This window comes from Dromaius novaehollandiae, chromosome 12 (assembly GCF_036370855.1).
Source record: "Dromaius novaehollandiae isolate bDroNov1 chromosome 12, bDroNov1.hap1, whole genome shotgun sequence".
Classification (NCBI taxonomy): domain Eukaryota; kingdom Metazoa; phylum Chordata; class Aves; order Casuariiformes; family Dromaiidae; genus Dromaius; species Dromaius novaehollandiae.
The window spans coordinates 18,303,527-18,323,793 of NC_088109.1; the positions used below are offsets into that span (position 1 = coordinate 18,303,527).

The 20,267-nt window shown below is 49.0% G+C and overlaps 1 protein-coding gene across 2 annotated transcripts in view; it reads left to right on the forward strand.

Moving 5' to 3' along the window:
• Positions 1–20,267, forward strand: part of SYNPR (synaptoporin) — a 109,148-nt gene that overhangs the window by 45,776 nt on the left and 43,105 nt on the right. The window contains exon 1 of one of the 2 annotated variants that reach the window (XM_026111112.2): positions 18,133–18,277. The exons of the other annotated variant lie outside the window; for it this stretch is intronic. Coding sequence (XP_025966897.1) covers positions 18,254–18,277 — 24 coding nt within the window. The 5' untranslated portion in view covers positions 18,133–18,253. Of the gene's footprint in view, positions 1–18,132; positions 18,278–20,267 lie in introns of those variants that run through there. 2 annotated transcript variants of the gene reach the window in all.

Here is a 20,267-nt window from a genome sequence, read left to right on the forward strand (position 1 = left end):
AGCTGCGGCAGGAGCTGGTGGAGTTGTTCTCTTGAATGTAGATGCCATCACAGGCGGGATGGGAATGCCCTTAAACAGTCGCATAGGCTGATGGCCGTCTGCTTAAAATCAAAGCTAAATAAAGCCTGGGACTTCTTGTGTGTTTGGAAGCCTCTTTTCATCTTGTAGGATGCTTAGCAGCAAGTGTAGGCAGCTGAGTATCAGCGTAGTTAGTAATCTGGCAGGACTGCTGGGTTAACAAGAGGCACTCCCAGCCCTGGAGGTCTTCCAGTTTTAATAAGGAAGGTGGTCAAAGTGAGGAAATGCAGAGTCTTAGCTGGCTCATTAGTGGACGTGTTTGTCACTGCACCAGGCGCAGGGGGTGGCTGCTGCTGGGCAGTGCCTGCTGTCCTCCTTGCTGCAGAGACAAATCGCCACTGCCGGTGGCCCCTGAATGCCCCAGGTTTGAGCTGCCCTGTGTCCTCGTGAATACAGGTGTGCTAAAGAAAAGCAATGTGAATGTCTCACATTTTTGCATCTGTAGCTTGAGTGTGTTGAAGCTGCCAAGTTACTAAGAAACAGCTTTTAATCTTTAGTTGCTCTAGGATTGCGTTGGCCTCTTTCTCTTTGTTCTTCTCCAAACACCTCATTGAATGTCCTACCAGGGTACGTGAAAGCAGCTCCCTACTGCTTCCCTCTGCTGGAGTTACCTTGGACGGTGTTGGCTGGTGCGGTGGGTCCCAGTGGCAGGGTATGTTGGGATACATTTGTCGTCGGGGTAGGAAAACTCTGTCCTGGCAGCTGTGCAATAAGAATGTGGGAATTTCCAGGTAGGAGGGTTTCGGCTTCATGCCAGATGGGGAAGCGTGGCACACACTGACAGACCCTCCAAGCCTCAAGTTAGTTTTTGCGCTTTTGCTCATCAAGTCTGCTGTTTGCTTTCTTAATATGTTTGTTATGCCTTCGAAAGGTATGTGGAAGGGCTAAAATGATGAACAACTATTTCAGTAGCTTCGTTCTTTCAGCCCCATAAATAATGAATCCTTTGGGGTGAGAAAATGCCCGCCTCGACACAAACACACGTGAAGCCTTGCAGAAGAAAGTGATTAAGAGCACAGAAGCTTGACGTGCAAATGCAGAGTCCAATGCGAGTAAAACGGGAACAGCTCTCTGGAGTGTGAAGGTGTCAGAGGGTGAGTTTGGTGTCAACAGCCTCAAGAAGAGACAAGAGTCATTTAGGGATCCAGGCATGAGCCAGCTGAGGTTTGAAGTGATGGGTTGCTACCTACTTGGCTTTTGGAAAAGGTGATTTGTTCTAGTGGGATGTTTGTTTTATTGTCCGTAAGTCATATTGTCTTTACGCGTCAGCCAAAATAAGTTAGCTGTGACTTGAATAGCATGGTAACTGGCTCCCCTCGTCTTGGAGCCTGTCTCACTGCACTGCAGATGCAGGTGAGCCCTTGGTTGTGGGCACCTGATGTGTGCAGAAATATATTCTGAACCTGCTGGCCAGCTTCAACTCAGTTAGGCAGAGTGGTGGGTTTTTGAAGCATGCATTTCTGTGAGTTTTTTGTAAAAATGGATGAGAATTGCCACACTGCACCTACTGCAGAGAGCTTACTGAGGGGGTGTAAGCACAATGTTTTTGGGCACCAGAGAATCCCCAATGAAGAGCACTGAAAAGGCAGATCTGTAAGGCTTTGTTAGTCCCAGTGCTCACAAACAGGTCACTGCATCCAGAAAAGTGAGAATTTGGTAGCAGCGCGCTGCGTCATGGCGTGTGCTGTGGCTGGGGTGACGCGAGAGGAAGGGGAAGAGCTGGTGTCGTCTTCATTGGCAATAAAAATGGGTGTGTGAAGGGGTGAGAGCTGGTGTGCACTGGTGGAGCTCACTGGGGGAGCCCTGCAGACCTGCATCTAATTGGCTGAAATGCAGAGCTGCCAGTGCTGGCCAGGGGCTGGCAACTTATGCTTCGTGCTCTTGCTTTGTTTTGATGCGTTTCCCCAATTTCTTAGCACTGCTAGCTCCCGCCTTCGAAAACATGCCTGCCTGCTGCTTTGAGCAACAAATTGCACGTGGCCTAATGGCAACAACCGATAACCATGGTCACAGGCCGTGTCTCCACTTTGGCCGTGGGAGCGTGCACAAAGGAGCAAAAGCTGCTAAACGTGAGAGGTGGCAGCCTGGTTTTGCCCCGTGCCGCATGTTTGAGCTGCGAGGCGGTGGTGCTGTGCTGCACACCTTCAGCCCTACTCCTGTATGGTTGTGGAGCTGAGGGCTCCTTCCCCACCAGTGCTCTCAGGTGTCTTTCCCAAGGAAACCCACATGAAGAGGGAGATTTTTAGCTCGGTCCCTGTCAGGAGCCCCAGGGACCAGGTGTGCTGAGCAGGGCTCCCGTGTTGGTTGCCCAAAGCCTAGGTGTTTGCAAACTGCAGCTGAAATGTGCATGTTGGAAAGGTAGCTTTTGAGGGCTGGAAAGTAGTATCTTTGTGACAATTCTATTAATTTCTTCTCTGAAAAATAGCAAGGCTTACCAATTAGTCCTTCAAAGACAAGTGCTCCTGGACAGTCAGCGGGAGCATGCAGCCAGCTGTTTGATTTATGAAATGCTGATATTTCATTTCTCTGATCTTTCTTAGCTTGATTTGACCTGATAAGAGCTAGGGCATTTTCATCAAGTTAGATCATCTGCTCACGGTCTTGACTGAAGTGTTTCACGAATCAGTTCCTGAGATGAGCTGATCCTTTGTGGAGCTGGAAGTTTGTCTGGGAGGCTGGATGATTCAATTCAGAGGTACTTTACTGCTCAGCTGGTGGTAGTGAGGAAGAATTTCATGCAGAGTTTAAAGGTACTGAAGTTCTAGCTTAATTGGGGCTTGCGGTTCTCTTGTTTGCATTGCTACTTGACTTTTGCATAAATAGCCCAGGCGTGGGGCTGTTTTTGCAGACTGTCTTACCAATCTGTGTGCACCCATTTTATTTTTTTCTGAAACCCAGGCTTCTTATGGCAACTTTTGATCTACCATATTTTTTCTAGTTTCATTTCCTGAGCAAACGAAGTGCATGTTATTATGCTGCCTGTGAGCTCCCTCCTCCTCCTTGTTACTTCTGAACTTGTTAGCCTGCTTTAACCCAATCTCACTGGGGTGGATGCTGAGTCTCTGCAGGCTTGGTGACCGTAGGTGGCTGGGTTGAGCACAGAGACCTGTTAGTGCCCCTAGAGAGGGAAAGGCTGCTGCAGAGGTCCACACCAAGGATGATAAATGGAAGCGGGGGAGAAGAAGTAAGAGGCATTAGTAATTCCCAAGCTGGGAAAAGTTCAGCCAGCGCTTCCTTCTGGTATCTGTCAGTTCCTTTCTCACTCGCCTTTAAATAGCTATTCTGTATAATAAAGAAAACTCAAATGTAAATGCAAATACAAGGTAGTTTCACAGAGCATCATTCCTGCAAACACTGCATTCATTACAAGGTGAAATAATATAATTAGATAACAGCAAAGAGGTAAATTGAGAGGCACAGGCAAAAGAAAGAAAATAAGTTTTCAGCCAAGTTTTGGAATGAAATGGAGAGCTAGTGAGGTGGAGCTTTTCTAGGTAGCAGGAGCAGGCATTACTTTTTCATTGCGAAGGGTGCTCAGCAGCTGCTGTTGTACCCACCAGGCCGGGAAGCATCAGCTAGCCCCGTGTGAGGGCATCGCCTGTTGTCATGAGCTGCCTGTTCAACTCCTGTCCTTGCTCGTGCTGCAGCCCAGGCATGCCAGCGTCCCCGGGCTCCCCCTCGCCCTGCAGCCGAAGCCTGTGGTCAAAAGCCTTTGACAACAAAAGGTGAAGGGAGAGCGAGAAAAGTCCCTGACAGCTAGACAGCCATCCATATGGGCTAACTTCTGCTCCTGCCCTTGGAGAAGGGGCTTGGGGGTGCACCTGGGGCTGCAGAGGTGGGGAATTACTGCTTGGGCAATGGGACAGGCGACGGCAGAAGGTTTGCCCCAGCCTGAAGACCAGGACCAAGCCTTGCCAGGGTTTGTGGCTGTTGGCACACAAATGAATGATGTGCCTCCCCTGACCCTGATCCCCATCACCTCCTGGCTCACATGAGTAGGCTGTGGTGGGTGGTGGACTGAGAAATGGCCTTGGTGGGAGCCCAAACTGAAGCCAGTGCATGCGTAGCCAGAGCCCTCCTGTTCGCCTGCTGTACCCCAGCAAAACAGGTGGTCAGGATGGACCACAGACCTGGAAACGGGCAAATCATGCCCAGCATCCTTGGGAACAAAAGTAGTACATGCATTTTATGGAAGTGCTTATCCTCTGCTCTCTCTTGTGAGGTCAAACCCAGACTGCCGTGTCTTTTCCAGCGCAGCTCTGCAGTGGTGCCTCTGCGTGGCTGGAGGCATTGCTGCCCCTTGCCCTGCTACACAAATACATTGGAAACATGGAGAGATCGGCTGCACTGCGGGAGCTCTCCTCCCTCGGGCAGCCCTGCCAGGCCCAGCAGGGAGCTTTCCCCTTCGTAGGCAGCCATGCCAGGCTGACTTCTTACCCATCTGCAGCCTTCTGGCCCAGCAGTGATGCCAAGAAGGGGTTATTTTACAATCTGCTGGATCTGACATTTGAAGTAGACAGCAAGTAATTCAAACCCAGTACACCTCCACTGCCTTTTTTCCTTTTTTTGTGGGGGGGAAGCCTGGTCAAGGAAGCTCATAAAGCAAGCAGCTGTACAACTGTTCACAGCCATGTTCACACAGTGCATTTGTTACAGGACCTGTTGCAGCTCGAGCACTTGTAATGCATGGAGAGGGTTAGCTTGCCTCTCTTTCCTTTTGGCACAGCAATCAAAACAGCAAACTGCAGCTAAGATGGACACAGGTGGGCTGCTTAGTGTGACAGAAAATAATTAGGAGAGCATTAGTTTTAGCATGAAATAAATGGGTTGTCCAGCTGTAGTTGCTGTGGAAAGGAAGTTGAATGTTAATTAAATGCCACCAGTAATTATGGTGATTATGTATTTTTTTTTGAGTAGCTGTTGGGAACAGCTCAATTCACATCCAAAGTGCGACGTGAATGACATTCTAATTGCTTCAAGGAGGAAGGGACATACTCTTCTACAACAAAAATTACAGTAAAAGAAAGCTACAGTAGAATACAAAGAACTGCAACAATGGCTTGATGTAATTGCTCAATTGCAGGAAAGTAAGGATCAGATGACGTAAGAGAAAATGCTTTGTCTAGTGCAATACGTCATGCTTCTCTGCATTGCTGACTCCAGCAAATGTCTCAAACTCGGACATTGGGCAGAAACAAAGTCTTTTAAACTTTGAATATTGGCCGTAAAAAAAAGCAGGTCCCTAACCGTAGGTTCTCCAGGCTTACAGACCACATCTGGCCTCAAGGAAAAGGGGCATCTTCTGATTTCCAGCCTTGTCAGATCTGAACGTCAATCCGATGCTTGGCCATCAGTCATGTCAGGAACAAACTCCTCCCTTGCCTTCTGGGAGCTGGCACTAGCAGTGGCACCTGGCAGCATCTTGCAGTGAGCTGAGGCCTCAGTCCTGCTCCTGTCCAGATTGTCCCTGTCTAAGGACAGGCAGCGCCACAGACAAAGCAGAAGTTGGGGGTAATTATCTCTTGTTTCTAGGCTGTGAACTGACCTACTTAAAAATGAACTGAGTTAACAAATGTCATTAATGGACCATGGTAGAGATGGGACCTACACCCATTCTTCCAAGTCCTGGGGCATTTTCTTACCTATGAGACCAGCACTCCTCTTGAAAATACCCTGAGTTTATTTTGCTTGCTTTCAGGTCTGTTTGATGCTTATTCCCCTCTCATTACACAGATAAAGGCAATGCCAGAAAAAAATCATGGACTTGGTGATTTTTATAAGATACTATTACCTGATTTATTGCAAATAGTCAATTTTGAAATTCAGACCAGAAACCTAATTCTACAGGCTTGTCTCCATACACAGGACTACTCTGCACCAGTTGCTCCATGGATATTTATATAGGCATTTCAGTAAAACAAGTGTCCACGTGTACATCTCTTCAAGAAGAGCTGGTGTGCTCTAAATTCACTTTTTCTTAGTCACCTTTCAGTTGTAGATAAAACCTCTCACTCATGCTCACTGGTTAAGAAGTAAACTCATTGCCATGGCAACTGCTGTGTCTGATAACCTAACCAACACCTTCAACCTCAGTGAAACAATCTCAGGTTATCTTCACTCTGAGCATTATTTGTCAAGATTATTTGAAGAATAAATTTGCATAAATTCCCAGCAAGCATGTGCTAGATGCTCAGAATCTTGTGGAATGTTTTTACCCTACTGGAAATGAGAGGCTGAGATCTAATACGCAGGAGAGCTTTCGTGCGCTGTGTTCCAGTGTTGTTTTCCATGCAAACCGAATAAGTGCTCCTGGGGGTACTGCATATCAAGAAATAATAATAAACACTTGAATTTTATATGTACAAAATGTCCAAAAGCCCAAGGAGAATGAGCTGATTTACACAGAAACTTGCTGATGGTTGGATGAGGACAACCCCTCTGTGATCTGTGGGAAAGTTCCACTTAAAGAACATGTACAACTCCCTAACTTGAAGCAGGAAAAATGCACCATTCCCTTCATTCACAAGGGAAATACAGTATTTCGACACTTGACCCTCCTGAATTTGATGCTTGGAAGACTCCTGCTGTTGCTGATTCAGGCAAGATATTACCTCTTTTTTGCATTGGCTATATTGCTTGCTGTCAGGGGCCTGGATGGTTTTACTGAGCATTGGGACTGTACAGGGTACCCTTATCAGAGGTTGCAAGTCTCAGACAGAATTAAGCAGATGTCCAGCACCATGCCATATCCACCTTCTTGGGTCTTGCACTGTCCTGTCTGCCTGGGCATCATTTGGAGAGGCTTAATCTGTCACCAGATGGCCAACCCATTACCTTTCTCCAGCTTCTCTTTCTCCATGTGGAGTTTCTTCAGTGGACCCTGATCTTGTCACACAAGACAACTAACTCCTTTGGGAGTATTTCTGGGTGGTGTGGTATCTATGTGGCTAGAAGTGCATCCATCACAGGACCAAAGTACTAATGTCCTGTATCATGAGATGGGCACATGAACCGAGCTCCTGTCTCCTGCACCCAGGGCCGTGTCTGTCACATGTGCACTCATCAGAAGTAGCTGCATTTTGTTCCCATCATGGACATAGTTGCATGGCCAGGGAAGGACTGCAGGAGCTTAGGCAGCTGGAGCAGGGAAGAGTTAACTGCTGGAGTGGTGGTGAGCCCCACAGCTGGGAACAAGCACTGGGCTAGCAGTTGGCTAAAATAGTTGGATGTGGCCTTTGGACTCATTTTTGGGCACAAGGTGTGCCAGAGTAAAGGCTTCTCTCTCAACTGCAAGCACAACGGTCCTTACGTTCCTTAATTACTTGTATCTGGGAAGGCTGATGGTCTCCTTGATTGAGCAGGGTTAAATGGGAAGTAGGTGGCAAGATGAATGCTTTGCTTCTGCGTCTGAAATCCCACAGCTGATTAGATGTTATTGAAGCTTTCTTCCTGCCCCCCCCCCCCCAAACTAGTCAGTTGAAATACATTTTCACCCTTTTATCTTCAGTACTTTAATTCTGGGAATAGTCAGACCGTGCATGTTTTCATGCATGCTCAAAACACTGTGAATCTGAAAGCTGGGCTGGCCTTGAGTTCCCCAGTGCTCATGCAGCCCATGCTCTCCTCTTTCAGATTTCTTCCTCATGGATCTGCTGCTGATTGGTGGGAAGTTGCTGAAATGCACTGTGCCATGTCAGGAGGAGCACAGGATAGCCTGGGACTCTTGTCAGCTCTTCATCCTTAAAGGATGAGAGGATGAATCTAAATGGACGTGTGCACCAGAGTCTGTGGGAAATGGAAGATCAGAAGCCCTTGGCAGCATCTGAGACTTTGAAGAATCCATCCCAAGGGATGTACACTTAGATATGAAGGCCAAGGTTTACAAGAGTGATTGCTTTGCTGTGCTCATCTTCAGGACTTGGTTGGGGATCCAGAGAGGAGTTATGCACAGCCACCCTCCTTCAGAGGCAGGCTGGCCTCTGCCACCAAATCTGTTCTAAGTCATCCATGCATGTTGTGTGTTTTGGGGTTTTTTTTGTTTGTTTTTTTTGCTGCCCAGGTATCTGGTTGCTTCAGTTTTCTTATCCTGCCCTTTACTCTTCTCTTTTCGCCCTGTACTTGGGCGCAGTGTTAGAGATACATCCAGGGAAAGTCATCGTGTCATGATGTTGGGTTTGCTTCAGCCCTGGAATCTCGGCACTTCTCTCCTTCATCCTTTCCTCTTCCAGAGCTGAGCTGGGGGCTCTATGTACTGACAAATAGGTCAGGGACTGGCAGTTTAGCAAGAGATCCACCTGCAGAGGTAACTGGCTTTTAACCTCCTTTAGTCGTGTTAACTTCATTAGCTGTGTAAAGGAGGGATAAAGCACTGATTTCCCTGCCTCAAAGCCCATACAGGGCTGTGCAGCTTAAGGAGCAGAGCCACCTGCTCCGAAGGTGTCTCAGACCCCAGAAAGGCTGAGGATGGGCAGGCGTGGGGAGAGAGCAGGTGCAAGTTTTTCCAAGGTAGGCACTAAGTTTCTGTTGGGCTCTGCAGCTTTCTGGGCAAGGAGGTACTTAGACCTGCAGGTTCCTTTGCGGAAACACCATCAATGAGAAAATCAGTGCTGCTTCAGGCAACATTTCTAAGGCCATGCTGAGAGCTATTTCCAGGCCTGACAGCCCCACAGGCCTTGCTGGCTCCAGGGTGTCCTCTTCGTAGTCTCGCTGTCTGGAAATCGTGATGCCCAGCTCCTCAGAGGCAGCCACGTGCGGTGCCAAGACTCCTGGGGAAATCTCCACAGAGCACCTTGCGCCTTGTGCTGCCAGGGCTCTCCAGGCTGCAATTCTTGGGAATTCTCCTGCTTTGCCTGAGAGCACCCCAGGGCTGCTTGCCAGCCCCTTGCAGTGGTGTGAATGATTTTCTGTCATCTTTTGTCTCAAAACCATAAAGCGAGGGAGGGAGGAAGAAGTAATGTAGCTCAGGAATTGCTGTGTTTCTGTAGAGAGTTGTGCTGAGCGCACTCCTGCTCTCCCAGTGCATACAAGGCAGTGTGAACAGCCTTTTTTGCCCCGAGATCCCTCTTGAGTGCCAGTGAGGATGTCTCAGGCTTGCTTGAGAAGTGACGGCTTCTGTGCAGCTGTGAAAATGTCCCGCTGCGCTGGTGCTGTTGGGATGCTGGTGCCTCCTTGCTCCAGGATGGTGTAGGGCAAGAGCACTTTGCACAGCTTCTAAAACTGCCTCCCTGCTTTTGTCACGCATGGATTGATGTAAAGTGCTGCCTTCCTCCACAGGGATGGCTCCTGGTGCTCCCAGCATGTGGACTGAGCATCTGGACCGTGAGTGAAGGAGTTTGCAATGTCACCTGCCAGCGGCTGTAAGAGGTAGCGTGGTAGAAATCATCTCCCCATGGTTCCCAATGGACTGGTGGTGCAGCCAGCATGGGGTTGTCGTTAGCACGTTTTGTACTGTGGGGTTGTGCAAGGGGCCCTTCAGCAGGGGCTGAGCCGGGAAAAGGGCAGCTGTAGTGCCTCTGGGCTGCATTTGGGATGTTTTCCTCAAACCCTGCTGCCTGAAGCACTCCGTACCTCCCTCAGGGACTGGCGAGGGTCTGCTCGTCCCTGTCCCACAAGCTCCCTGATGTATGGAGATGCTGGGTGGTTGCTCCTGCCTGCTCGGCTCCTGCCCGCCCTTGAGGGCAGCAGCGGCAGCACTCTCTTCTGCCTCCTCTGGGACGTGTAAGAGCCGACTCGGATGCATGCAGAAATCCCAGGGAGGTGATGTGCTAGTGGGAGAGCCCAGAGCCCTGGGCGCACCAGGAAAGCATCTGCCAGCAGTGCACCACCTCTGTCGCTCCTGGCTCCCTTCCCACGCAGGGCCTCTGGACCCTCACGTGGGGACACGGCTTTGGAAGATGCCTTGGTTTTTCATCTCTTCCTTGCTCATCTCTCAGCAGTTTCTGTGCGTGCCCACCAGAGAGCAACCCCAGCACAGGGTTGGTGCCTCTGGCGAGACAGGGACTTCTCGCCTGGTGTCAGTCTGGGTCTGAGACCAAGTCTGTCTCCCCTCATCCCTTCCAGCCCCATCGTCTTGGCTATGGCAGTGAGCATTTCACACCAGCCTACAATGCGCTGTAGCACCCGGCCCAAACCCACGCCGGTAGTGGCTTTCATCCTGCCACGTCCCGGGCGCGATGCGGGCAGCAGGGTACCCTGGGGACCACGGGGCTGGGCCGCAGCTGCTCTGCACACGTCTGGCTGGTGCTGAGCTGCGCTGCATGCAGAGGGGGACATGGAGGGCCAGGGAGGGGAGGGTCCGCCTGGCTCTTCTGCAGCCAGCCCACCTTGTCTCCTGGGAGGATGATGGTCTGCAGACTAGCAGAGCAGGAGGAGTGGTCAAAAGCGTGAGGAGCAAGTAGGAGTTCAGACAGACCCTCAACTTCCAAAAAAAAGAAGACGGTAAAAGGCTGGTGCTTTATGCAGTCTCCCAAGTAAATGCACAGACGAATCCTGCTCATCTCGGTGAATTTCTTTGGTGTCTGAATATGGACTTGGGTGGCTAGCCATGGTTTGGTATGTGAGATAGCACTCTAGCACTTTGATTTGGGGGCAAAAAGTGCCCATAACTTTCATGCATGAGCAGACGTAGCAAGTGCCAGCTAAACTTCAAGTGTTGGCGTAAAGTTCCTGTACAGCCAGGAAGATTTGGGCTTAGAGGTGGGGTTCATCTCTGCAGCATTAAACATCTTACCTGACCTTGCTGCTGCAAGAGAGAGGGACAGATGGGATTTATCCCATCCTAAGACAGATATGCGATGCAGATGGGCAGAGTCACCTGCCGAACATGTCTGCCTCTCCCCTGTGTGGTTTGCTTTAGCCGAAGAAGTGATTTTTAGATGGCTGGTGATAGGTGCAATGGACTGTGGCCTCCCTGAGCTGCAAGCCTGGTATTTGCAGAAATGTGCTTTGAGAGGAAGCTGGGGAGTGAAACAACTCCTGGCTATTTTTATCCTTGCACCAGCCTGGGGATTTCGATTGACAGGATTAGTCATGAAGGCAATATTATGAATTTAACTATGAGTGAAATAACACAACTTCTGTGGGAAGTGGACTAAAAGAGGCAATTATACAGTAGTTTAATAACAGTGTTCTGCTGGCTGGGTAGCTGAAAACTTATAGTTGACAGTAATTACGTTTTTTCTTTCTTTCTGTTAAATAGTTACAAAAATTACAATGGAAATTCACCTGATTCACTCTTATGCTATGCTGTTTCCATCATCCGGTCTGTGTCCATTTGGCCTTCAGATTATTATTATATATATATTTTTAGTGTCTGGTATTTAAGATATGCAGAAACAGGACTTAAGATGGAAAACAAGCATGGCAACAAGAATAAAGGGGTGCCAGAAACACTAGTCCGAGCCTCAGAAGTCCAGAGGATGTTTGGATGGTCCACGAGGGCTTTCCAAGTTGACTCGCCCTAATTAACGGCCAGCAACTGTGCCACAGGAGTTATTCCAAATCATTTAAGATTACAATAAAAATGAGTTGACGTTAGAAATTGAGCATTCTTTTGCCTACCCTTTACTATAATGCACCATGCATGAATAAACTCGTGGGAAGAAGGGAAGGTCTCTCCATCATACGATGGGGTTTGAGCTGCTGTGTAGTGATGACTTTTTGGGCCTCGCTCCTGCCTGAAGGGCTGTGCGGGGGCGGTAGCATCCATGCTGGAAGGTATTTGTCAGCTGGCAGAGAGCTGGACTTGCGCTTATTTGGACAAGAATTTGGGTGGTACCTGCAGGTCTGCAGGGCCGCTTCTCTACCCAAGTGTCACCGCTCCCCGCAGCCCCCACGCTGCGGTGTGCCCCAGTGCGTAGGCAGGCTAGTGCTGTCCTTCTCCCTGTGGTTGGCATCCCAAGTGATACTTAGTTGTCAGCTACCCTCCTTCCAAGCCCCATCCTTTCTTTTTCATGTGTAGACAGCTTTAAGTTTTCTCTTGTGCCATAAAATTGAATCACTGTAGCAAGTGTGTATTTCCAAACTTGCAGAGCAGAACTTGATGAGCCAGCAGATGTGTGGCACTTCAGCAGCTTGTGATCATAGCGTGAAAGCACTACGCGGCATGAAGGGAAGAGCTCGCAGGTTTGCTCTCATCCTTGAAAGCTTGGGATGGGATGTTTGGTTGGAGGCTAGAAGTGTTTTTCCCCTTGTTCTCCTTTGTTTTGCAATGCAAAAGAGCCAGGTGTGATAAATGAGATCTCGGTCCTGATACCATGATGAAGAGACACAGGGGATCGAGTGCGAGGTTGCATTTTGCAGCTCTGCTAATGCCTCGTGGGATCTCTGACACAGGCAGTAAATGTTCTCCTCTGCGGCAGCACGCCCAGCCTCACAGCAGAGCACACTTTTTATTTCTTTTCCTCTGCAGGAGCATCACAGTTCAGCTTCACGCTTGTGTTTTAGGTTTAAAACACTCTGGAGATGCCCAGAGCCATTAGCAGGGCAAAGGCTACCTCCAGGTACGCTGCTACACCATTTGCTTCCGCTTGTTGACAGAAATACACCATGCTTTTGGCAGATGCAAATGCTCCAGATGGTACTGAGGAAAAGTGCAAATGAGAGATTTGAGTCCAGCCCGTCCTCACTTTAATAAATCCCGTTCAGCTCCGCAGCAAATCCTTTCCCAAGGGGCTTTTAAAATGCATCGCTCCTCTTTTCTCCTACCCCTGACTCCACACCTTGAGCTGACAACCTTTGGTTTGTCCCTGTGCAGCTGGAAAGAGCAGTGCCGGTCATTGCAGTCATCTGCCATCCAGTGCACGTGCCTTCCAGCACGTCGTCCTGGTGCTCAGACCGTTGTCTATAGAACTTGGAGGAAATCCACTCATGCCGGATGTCCACCTGTCTCCGTACTGGGGCCAGGTGCCAGTTTTGGGGCCTCGTGGTGGGGCGGGTGGGCAAGGTAGCGGCTCATGGGGTCTCAGCACCCGGCCGCACGCCAGTGTGGTGCAAGCTTGCAGCTGCTGGGCTTTGTGCATGGCCGAGAAAGATATCCCTTCGCGCCCTCCGTTCCTGTGGCCCCAGCGTAACTATGGCAGGGGCAGCCTGTGGCTTGCAATGCCGGTGCTGCTTTTGGGCTTTACCTGCTCCCCAGGCAGGCATTGCCCTTCTGCAGGGCCAGTCAAGAGGAGGGAGTCACCCTCTGGGTTTGGTCCACCCCATGGGCCACTGGTTGCACCTAAATTTGGCTTTATGGCGAGGAGAGGGAAGCTGTCGTCTCCCGCATTAGCTCCGTCTGGGACAGCGTGTGTGCTCCACATCATAAACTGGGATAATGCTTGTACAGCCTCTCCCCAGTGCCAGAGTCACTACCCTGCATTAGCTTATTCCAACATATTTCCGTGTTATAAAATTAGATCCATTTGCAAATTGCTCCTGCACTAGCAAGTGAATTGAAGGTTGGGTTTTTTTGGGTGGTGTTTTTTTTTTTTTTTTTTTTTTTTTTTTTTTTTTTTTTGCACTGGAGTAAATCGGGAATAAGTCAACAGAATCAAGCCCTTAGTGCTTTCAGCAACATGCTCATTTAAATTGGATGCGAGAGGGTGTCTGTGTTTACATTTGGCCTGCCAAGAATCTCTGTTTCAGAAACTGGCTTACATAATATGTCAAAATTGGTTTACTCATTAGCATTGCAAAGTGCGTGAAACAAGCCGCAGATTGATAAACTCTCGGCAATATTTGCATCCCGAATCGAGCGGCACAGGGGGAGGGGAGCTTCATTAGGAAACGTTCCATTTCCATGAGAAAAACAAATGGTTTCCAGTTATATCTTGGTCTTCGTTAATTTTGTGTCTTCCCAAATTTGAATAAAGATTGAGAGGGAAACGTGAAAATCTCTGCTGGCAACCAAGCAGCCTGTTTTAGTACATCCTGGGCTGCCGAGTTATTTGCGGCAGCCGTTCCGCGTTGATTAAATAGCTGCTCCCACGCTGCTGCTGGCCGAGGCCAGGATGGCAGCCCCGGCCCCTCTGCCAGCCTCCAGCCTGCTCAGACAAAGGGCACTGCCCTGAAATGTATTTTCTCTAGAGCACCGGGCTGAGTGTGATTGCAATGAAGCTGTGGGCTGCTGTGCCACGCGCTGAAGAAGTCCAGCTCAGGTCCTCCGCGGTGAGACCAATAAAGCAGTCGTTCCCTGTTCATTCGCGCCATGCTGTTCATGATTTTATAGGCGTCTCTAAAGCTGAAGGTACGTGTGCAAGCACTAACAGGGCTCCCGGGGGCAATGGTAATGTAAGCAAATACGCCAGCAGTAAGGTGTCCGTGCAATACAGCGTAAGTTAACTAATGCTTTTGGTTTTCCTCCATGCCCTGGCCTTCCCTCCTGCCAGGTGGGCGGTGGGTGCACATCGGTGGGTGCCTCCGAGGCAGCAAAGACAAAGTGCGGTGGGGAGCTGGGAGCTGGGCGCCCTGTCTCGTGCTATCCTCGCACAGATACCTCCTGCGAACGCTGCTGTCCTGGGAGAGTCGAAGCGTTCCCACCAGGCTGCAGACCTGGTTTTGGTGTAAGTGCGTCCCTATTAGCTATGTTGGCCATGAACCTCCTGCAGGCAGGGATTAAGTCTCTTCAGGCCCTTGAGTGATGTAGCAAAGCTGGCAGAAATCTGCTGGATGTGTAGAGCTTTGCAGCAGTATCTAAAGGAGTTTGCAGCCCAAATCACATGAAGCTTTCTAGTCTGCTTTGAAACGCCCAACTTAAAAACCAAAAGTAGAAAGCTCTGATACAGTATTGAGAGAGACATATCAAAACAATGCTGGCATTGGTAGAGGCTGTTTTTATGGGGACGCTTGGGGATGTTGAGTGCCATGTCCAATATTTCAGATGATTTTTTGCAAAAGAATCTAATAAAGCAGAAGAAAGCACCAGCCTGAAATGCTGCAGGATCCACTGCTGCAGCGTGGCACAAGCATTTTGCCTTGTCACCAGACACCAACACATCCATCTTCAGCAATGTTAGGCTTGATCCATTTACAGGGTGTCACCAGTTTGGAAAAAATCAGACTCTGGTCTCCTTACATCATGGAGTCCGTGTAACAGCATTGCTTGGAGAAGCTGTGCAACAAGACGGGTCACTGCCTGCTGCAGCCCATCATGCTCTGGCTAAACCACATCTTCCACCACATCCCATGCAGGTGCCAAAGTGGGCACACCTTCTGGAGGGCTCAAAGGTGATAGCACCCAGGGCATGTCTTCAAAATTACTTTAATGGGTGTTTTTCAAAGTTTTCAGAGGACTTCAGTGGGCTTTTAAGTAATAGCAATTGAGGAGCTGTTGGTAATCTGGTGATGGAATGGGAAGGAAAAATAAAACAATCTCACTAGAAAATGAAGGCAAGAAGTGTGCTTGTGTTTCGCTTACCATCACACCTTGCAGCAAAAGGCTGGTCATTGTGTGGTGCAGCAAGCTTCGGTGCCGGCTGGAAACCTGAGCTGTTTCCGAGCGCAGTGAGAAGGACCACAGAGCAATGGGACATCCCAGCCAGGGAGCTTCAGCAGGCTGAGCATCTGCTGGCCACCTTCAGCAAATGCGTGGGAGGATAACATGGGGCACCTGGAGGGAGGAGAGCAGCTCTGAGGGACTTGGGAGAAGCTGGGTCACCTAGGTCGCCTGGGCAGGCGCAGCGGGCGGTAAGTTTGGTGTGGCCCTTGGTCGCCTTTGCATGTGGCTAGCTTTCAGGTCATGTTGCTGTTGGGGTCTGTGTTGTACTCGGCTATTCTGCTGGCCGCGTGGCATGGCACACCCTCAGTGGTGGGTGTTTATTGAAAGCCTGGTGTTTCGTGGCCCTGTTAATTGTGTTGCCACAGATGCCTCAGTGTAGCTGTGCCATTACAAATGAACTGGAAGTTCCTCCAAAACCTCCTCTCTGGGCTCCCCTGTCTTTCCTAGAGATGGCAAGGAAGAGGGAGTGCAACGTGTGAGCCCTGCGCTCCGGGAAGGAAGCTTGGTGACCAGCACTGACCAGGCCACGTCTGGCTGAGCAAGTCACGACTGCAGCTTGTAGTACAGGAGCACGACTGCCAAGTGCAGTTATTGCATACGTAAGAGAGGGTCCCGGATCAAAGGGCTGCTCACGGTGCGATGGGAGAAATGCTCCCCAGCTCTGCAGCCCAAAGGCAGAGAGTTAGTTGTTTAACCACCCGGAGTGGTACTCAAATAACCAACATGCATGTCAGCAGTCAGATGCTTTCACTTATCTTTAAAGGCACCACAGAGCAGTGCTTCAACATGTCCCTGGACAACTCCATCAGCCCAACAGTGTCACCTGATCATGGCACGGGCCAGCGTTTTGCTGTGTCTGTTGGAAATGCAGGGCCACTTTGTCACAAGTGACATCTTTCAGCATGGCAATGGGACTTGCGTTTTTGGGGTAGAGGCCCAGGGCTACAACTCTCACCCTCGCAAGAAGGTTTTCTGAATATCCTCTGTGCTTGTGCTGTGTTTGCATCCACAAGTGCCACAGCCCAGAACAGACAAATTGAATTATCAGATGAATTCAGTCTCCTTTGCTTTGTCTTCAGGATGTTCCCTATTAATTCCAGCTCTCATCTCACCATGCAAATCCCAAGGCAGCCAGAGAAAAGTGAATGTGCTCAAATTTTGCTGTGTAGAGAACTGTTGTTATCCAGCAGGTGTTTCTGTACACCAGCATGCAACGTCTGTCTGCAAATCAAAGAGAAAGTTCTACTGAATTCACCTTGTGTTTTATCTGTTAAGTCGCAAGTATTTGCATATATTTCTTGTAGCATGTGGAAAAAAGGGTGAAATGCTGATAAACCGAGGGATGATAAAATAGGATACGGGGTGATTCACGGTCTCCGTTACGTCACGCGCCGTCGGGGCGACGGGCTCGGGCTGACGTCTCTACGTGGGTAGCGGGCGAGCCCCACAGCCTAAACCGTGAGTCAGGCTCTTTGCGGAAAAGAGAAGGATCCATGCATTCATTTTGTGCTCTTAACGTGCTGAAATCCTGAACGTGGAGCAGAGACACAGGACCAACCTAAAACCCTTCTCAAGAGGAGGTCGTGCAGTGACAGGGACAGGGGCTTGCGACTTTGTGCAGCTGCCCAGGAGGGGCAAGTGTGAGGTGTTTCCAGGGAGGCAAAGGAGTATCAAGTAATAGGGAGGGACTAATTTTCTCCAGTTCTGGAGAAGATCTTTCCAAAGAACTGGCATGTCTTTGCCACCTGTGTATCACGCTCACAAGCCTGTACGTCCGTGATGATGAGCATCCCGTCCTGTACGTTCTCATCCCCCCCCGCCCCCTTCCAGCACAGAGGCACACAGCAAAGGTTTTGTTTGGTAAATTAGCTGAACAGAACTTACCCTTCTCGCAGAGGAACCCATGGGTATCCCATAGGTTTGCCTTGATACACAAAAAGAGGAAAAAGTTCAAGTCCCAGGAAGATGCTTTTGAGGTCCAGCCCTGTGAGAACTTCAGGGCACATCTAAATAAATGGGATCTGAAGGCTCTTTTCCCCTCTCTGGATGGGCTCTTTGCTGTAGCTGCTGCACAGATCTATGAGATCCAGTGAAAGGCATACAGTGGAGATCTGTCAAAATGTAATAAATAGCCCGGGAAGCCCCCAAAACCAACAACCAAGGAATTCTGCCCCCATGACAGCTTGTAAGTGTCACAGATTTGGAGGATGCTTAACCCTCATGCAAGTTTAGCCCAGAACTGTGAAGTGTTTCTTTTCTTACAGAGCGTTTGTATAAAATAAAGCGCTTCTGTGTTGGCAACAGTGAGGAATGGGCTGCATCTCACAGCATGCGGTGGTGGTACCTGCACCACAACAAAGCAATCAGCTCCTCGCCGAGGGGAAAGTGTTCAATTCCTCTACTTAGGCTGTGTGTAGTCATTGTCTAATAATATGACCATTTTGCCATCCCTCTGCAAATAAGGCTGAGGCTGCTGCCTGATTGGTATATCATCTCACTTTCTCTCGGCATTGATTTTCTTGCTCTCCTTATTTGCTTCGTAAAAAGAGAGACAAGGAGCTGGTGCTCTCTCTCGCGCGCTCGCTCTCTCTCTCTCTCCCTCTCCTGTGAGGAGCTTTTGGGAGCCTTTATTTTTAGTATGAGACAAACCTTGCTTTATTTCAGGAGATACAAGTTGGATTATAAATCCTTTTGTAAATGTGTATGGTGATATTTGCTCCGGTAAGTTATATGCATATATATTTATTTGTGTAACTGTATTGTTTGGGGGAGAAGTAGGGGTTTACAGTAACCATGAAGCCCACCAAGTTGTTTTTAGGTTTGGTTTCTTTGTACGCTCATGCTGTGCCCAGCTGTTCTGTGTTTTTTATGTACACCGAAATATTTTTGTGTTTTATTTTGCTTTGCAGAGGGGGGTGCCTGCTTTGAAAACTTGTTTTGCGCTTCATTTCTACAGCAGTGATGTGGAGAGTGAGGATTAAGGGGAAAGGAATTCTGATTTATCATGTTTCTTCTGGCATTTTTAATCAAAGGCTCCAGAGAAATAACACAGCAATGTTTAATAGCAAAAATTTCAGTAAGAGCTGTTTGATATTGATCAAACTAAAGTATGAATATCTGACTGCATATTACCCGAGAAAGATCAATCTGAAGTGTGGCAGGTGGGCAGTAACATGCTCCTCACAGAAATGTATAAATGAAATAAAGAAAATCTTTGTGGTAATTAACAAAATAGCTTTCTTTTCAGAGTGTAAAATCGTTACGACAGGTCAGCACACTGTTGCTTTGCCTTTCGGGGCTCTGCCCAGCTCGGCAGCCTCGTTCCTCCGCGTTCTTGGCGAACTTGGAGCCTCTTTGTTACCTGTAAATAACAGTGAGATGCGGTTATTTATCGCGCACCATCACAGCTCCTGCGGTGCTTTCCAGGCAGCGCAAGGCAGCGATTGTAATAGCACAGCTGAGCAAAATAAGATGTAAAACTGTAACGCTTTCAGGTTGCATAATAAATATTTGATTTTGCAGCATTATATTCATTTTATTGGCACTTTGATTCTTTCGTACTTGAATCACATCCATGGGAGTTATCTCCAGTGTTTCAGAAGTCTTTAAAAACTCCAGCTGGAGTACAAGCTGGAGCTGCTGTGAGAACATGCCAGAGTATATAACTCCTTGGAAAATCAACATATTGGACCAGGTATAATCTACCTACTCTCATGATACCACGGCATGCTAATAGATATATGAAGTGTACTTTAATAAGGTGTTAGAAGGATGTAACTGGGTTTATTATACCCGTAAGAGAAGATAAGGCTGTGGAGTCTGGCAGACTAAGCTGAACGCTTTTTAGAGAGAAATTTCAGATTGGCAGTAACTGCTTAGTCATTTTAAGCTGCTTTTGGAACAGTTTAATTGTTCCAAATTTTTCAAAATGCGATAGTTACACTCTCCTTCCCACCTGTGTGAAAAGCAGCTGGGAGGAATGTTTTGAGGTGTGCGGCTCCGCAGATCTGCTGGCGTGTGGGTATGGGTTGCTGAAAGTGGGCGCGCAGCAACCTGCGCGCAGCCGGCCGGGGCGCAGGGCGTCAGCTCTGCTCCCTTTCCGAAAACATAACTGATGTGTACCAAGTTCAGTGGCTTCTCGATTTTTACGTGCTTGCTGTTTCAGAAATACAGTATGTGTTTTTAACCTGCTGTGTAACTTTCCCTGAATGCATGTGTTTGGCACAGTGTTAGGGAACAAGATACACATAAGAGGAACTGGCTTTTGCACAGTCATTTAATCCCTCCGGCGTGGAGGGCGTAGGTGTCCGAGCAGTGCAGATCTCACACACTTTCTAAGCATAGTCCTGCTGGCCTGAGGACAACAGTGGTCGTTCCCAGCTTTGCCAAGCCGTGGTATGTGGCTCGGCGCAGCATCCTCCGGGGGAGCAGACGGACGATGCTCAGGGCACCCATCCAGGTGACACCCAAGTGGAAGGGGCTGGGCAAGACGAAGCGAGGGACGCGGCTCCCGCTTTGAGCCTTGCCGAGCTGAGGGGTTTCTGTGCCGTGTAGCTCATCATAGCAGGGGGGCCAGACTTCCCAGAAAGCTGCACGTGCTGCGGTTTAGTAGGAAGCCAGTTCAGCTCATCTTTATAGATTTTCAGCAGGAAGAGTGGCCAGGACTGCTTGGTTTGACTGAAGGCCAGGGAGGTTGTTGCCCTGCCCGGGG